The sequence below is a fragment of the Nomascus leucogenys genome, chromosome 12, assembly GCF_006542625.1.
Source record: "Nomascus leucogenys isolate Asia chromosome 12, Asia_NLE_v1, whole genome shotgun sequence".
Lineage (NCBI taxonomy): Eukaryota > Metazoa > Chordata > Mammalia > Primates > Hylobatidae > Nomascus > Nomascus leucogenys.
Window position 1 is genome coordinate 42,453,044 of NC_044392.1, and position 4,078 is coordinate 42,457,121.

The window sequence follows — 4,078 nt, forward strand, 5'->3', positions numbered from 1 at the left end:
AGCAGATAAGTGCTATGAAGAAATATAAATGGTATGAGGTAATAGACAGTAATGGTATCGGGTGCTGTTTTGCAGCATGTGTTCATTGAAGGATGAGCTTAGAAAAAAACAATTAAGCAGAAATCTGAACAGGGAAGGAGCAAGCTTTGCCAATATTCTAGTTGAAAAGAAATAAATGATTTGACAAAGAAAATAATTGCTAATGCTTCAATTGTAACACTACTATATATCTGAGGGTTGGTGTTTTCGAAGCAAATAACACTAGTTTTTTTTTCTTTTATCTTTTTTCTTTTTTCTTTTTTTGAGACAGAATCTTGCTCAGTCGCCCAGGCTGGAGTGCAGTGGCGCAATCTCGGCTCACTGCAAGCTCCGCCTCCCGGGTTCACGCCATTCTCCTGCCTCAGCCTCTCCGAGTAGCTGGGACTACAGGCGCCCGCCACCACGCCCGGCTAATTTTTTGTATTTTTAGTAGAGACGGGGTTTCACCGTAGTCTCGATCTCCTGGCCTCGTGATCCGCCCGCCTTGGCCTCCCAAAGTGTTAATTTTTTTAAACAGGGCATCATTCCATACTCTCTGTATGATAAGCAGGCAGTTGGCATAAGAAAAAGCAGAGCTCCTGGATTCAGAAGCCTTGAATTCAGTAATTTGTACTGTCTTTTACTAGCTGTTTGGTTCCAGGTAGCTCATGCCACCTAATTTAAAATGTAACAATGGGAGACTATCATAAATGCCAACTGTTTTGTATCAGGCATACCATACTGTATATTTACAACCCGGAGATAGGAATTACCATCCCCATTCACAGATGATTATATGCTCCCTCAACATTTTCTTTTCTTTCTGTCTTCCAGGATCCATGTGAAAGCACTTTGTACACAGTAAGGTGCTACCCAGTGTCAGCTATTATGCATGGTACAGGACCATACTTCTCAGCTACAGTGTGTACACCCCTGGGTCATGAAGCCACCAAATCAATTGTCTGCATTTTCTTTGTGTATACATTTTACCCTATAGCAAATACTTTAAAATGTGTTTTAAGTAAACAGATATCATGGAGTAAAATGCAAATTTTATATTTATGTGATAAAAGCTGTCTTAATTTTCTTATATATAAATTGTTATTGATATGTGAATGTTAGCACTTAATAGGGATGTAGGAGGGTTGCATTCTTATAGATAAGTAGAAAACATGCTGAGTTGACTGTGTTTAGCATATAATAGATGCTCAGGAAATGCAAGTTTCCTTCTTTTCTTTCACTGGTAAGACAGGGGCGTTCAGGTGGCTTAATCATTTTAAGTATTTGAAATGTGTTCCTTATTTTGAAAATGTTCCTTATAATACTTTATAAATACTTCCAATTTTCGCTTATGAATTCTACATGTATAAGTAGAGTTTCTCTAGCTATCACCTGTCTATAGGAAAAAATAAGTTCATATTAAAAGTAATAACTCAGAATTCATTAACATTGTCTCTATCAATGGGAGCCTCCCCTAAAAGTCACAGTTGGTTATCTTCAGCTCATAAACATCCTTTCTTGTTCTTGGCTCAAGTCCTCTACCATATAGGTTGCTACTTTTAAAGTAAAATTACTAAATACTGGTAATTTTGAGCACCTGTTGTGTTGGGCATTTGAGTAATGTGGTTATTCACATCTATTGTCCATTTTCACATGGGCTGTACAAACCCTACACACATGCTGAATTATATACATTGCCTATGTTTTCTTTCAGGATTTGGAAGTATTATGTTTATTTTTTCTTTTTTATAAAGAAATTTAGAGTTTACATGCAATCAAATTTAATAAACTTTTCCTTCCTGACTTGTACCTTTTGTGCTTAGGACACCTTCCCCTACCTCAGCGTATTGACATTATCCTGTTTTCTTCTAATGGGTTACTAGTCACATTAGGTCTTCAATGTGCTACACACTTTAAATAATCAGATCTATGTGACTCAGAGGAGAACTCACTCATCAACCAGGGGATGGCACTGAGCCATTCATGAGGGATCCACCCCCACGAGCCAAGCACTTCCCGTCAAGCCCCACCTCCAATGCTGGGAATCACATTTCAGCATGAGATTTGGGGAAAATAAATATCCAAACCGTGTAAATATGATTCCAGAAACATGATCCATGAAAGAAGTGAAAAATTGAGCTTTATCTACTGTATACATGTCAAAAAAATTTCAATCGTACACCTGAAATATGTGCATTGTGTTGTATGTCAGTTATGCCTGAATAACTCTGCTTTAAAAATAACGGGAAAATGGATCCCATTTCTAATAACTCTGCTTTAAGAATAACAGGAAAATGGATCCCATTTTCTAATTCTGGAGGTGGTGTTAAACCCTCTGAAGATGTCTTTCCCAGGAAGAAGGACTATCTTGCTTAAAAAGTTCTTCCTTATATTTCACCAAAATCTCTTTCACTATACTGTAAACATTTTATTTTCCCTTTAAAAAATAGTAACAGCTCACCTTGCTTTATTTTGAATGTTGAATCACTTTTGGTGGTATAATCTTACATAGTTTGGATTCTTTATAAGCTGATCCTAAAGTCATGAGATGGAGAGTAAGTATAAGGAGATACTCTTGTTAACCGGCCTGGATAACATCACCGATGAGGAACTGGTTAGGTGTAAGTTTTTTCTTCCAGATGAGTTTAGTATTGCCACAGGCAAACTACATTCTGGAAACAGAGCACAAGTAGCCAACTTGATTTAAAACACTGGCGTGGTGTCTGCAGTGAGGGAGACCATATTTTTCAGAAATTGAATTATATGCTTGTGGCAAAACGTCTTCGGGAAGAGCAGGAAACAGGTATATGTGGGAGTCCCTCATCTGCCCGGTCCCTTTCTCAGTCAAGACTTGGCCTTTCCTTTCATGGCATTCCTGGGAATGCATGCTGATGAGGGAAACGGGATGGCACTAAGCTATTCATGAGGGATCCACCCCCGTGATCCAGACACCTCCCATCAGGCCCTACCTCCAACACTAGGGATTGCATTTCAGCATGAAAGTCCTCCAGGGTGCGCTGCTGGAATTTGTTTGCTAACTTAGTACATCAGCCTCGTTGCCCCCGCTCTTTTTTTTTTCTTTTTACTGAGAAATCACTTCTAGTAAGTTTGTTACAAATTCCACAAATCCATCCAAGCCTTTGTATCTCTTGTTCCAGCCCTTAGAGCTGCCATTTCCATTTGTCATCTTTTCTCTTCTCCAGTTCAATTGCAGCGAACATAAACATGGAATTTCAATCTTAACTTTTCAAGACCTCATTTACACTTTTACCAAAGATTTGAAGATAAAGGAAAGAAATCATAGCACTGGAAAAAAATAAACTGGGATACTAGGTCATTTTGTTCTTCCACACAGCCTGCTGTGGTCCCAGACGATCCTTTCTTCTTCAAGGGGGTCTTGTATTCATACATCCGCTCTTTCAAATTCAAATATTATTTATCCTTCTCTCCATTTCCTCCACTAATGACAACAAGATACCCGCACACAAAACTGTTTTTATATTATTGGACAAATCATTGAATGTCTCCATCTTATCTGCATTTTGTTTACATTTCTGATCTTTTTCTCTATGTATAATTAATATATCCTTTGTTTATGTCTGTATGATTAAAATTGACCAACAAAGGAGCATCTCACACTAGGATCCCCCAAAATGAGAGCCTCCAAATGTAACAATTTAGAGATTTTTAAGTTCAACTCTAACAGCAAAACTTATACGACATCTTTTACTGTGTGTGTGTGTGTGTGTGTGTGTGTGTGTGTGTGCGTGCGCGCGCAGGCACGCAACATGGATAACATGGTTTCTATGTTCACATGATTTCTATGAAGGCGAGATAAGACCATGTAAGTGATGATATAAGCCATAGATCTATACAGATATAAACTGTTAGGCAGTATTTAAGGCGCTTTAGCGAAAGGGCTTGTCTTATGCATTACGTTTTCCTAGGCTATTCAAAGTCAGAAAGTGTAGTGCTTAGGTGTTGCCACAAGGTGGCAGTAACTTCACATAATGTGCGGAAGCAACTAACCGACCTGCAGAAATCAATTAAGTTCCTTTAC

General features: G+C 38.4%; 1 protein-coding gene across 1 annotated transcript; it reads left to right on the top strand.

Moving 5' to 3' along the window:
- The first annotated feature begins 2,566 nt into the window (after window positions 1-2,566).
- PYDC5 (pyrin domain containing 5) lies at window positions 2,567-2,910 on the top strand. Its single transcript, XM_030824153.1, is given in 2 exon segments — window positions 2,567-2,698; window positions 2,701-2,910. Coding segments are annotated over 2 exon segments (342 nt in total).
- The last annotated feature ends 1,168 nt before the right edge of the window (window positions 2,911-4,078 follow it).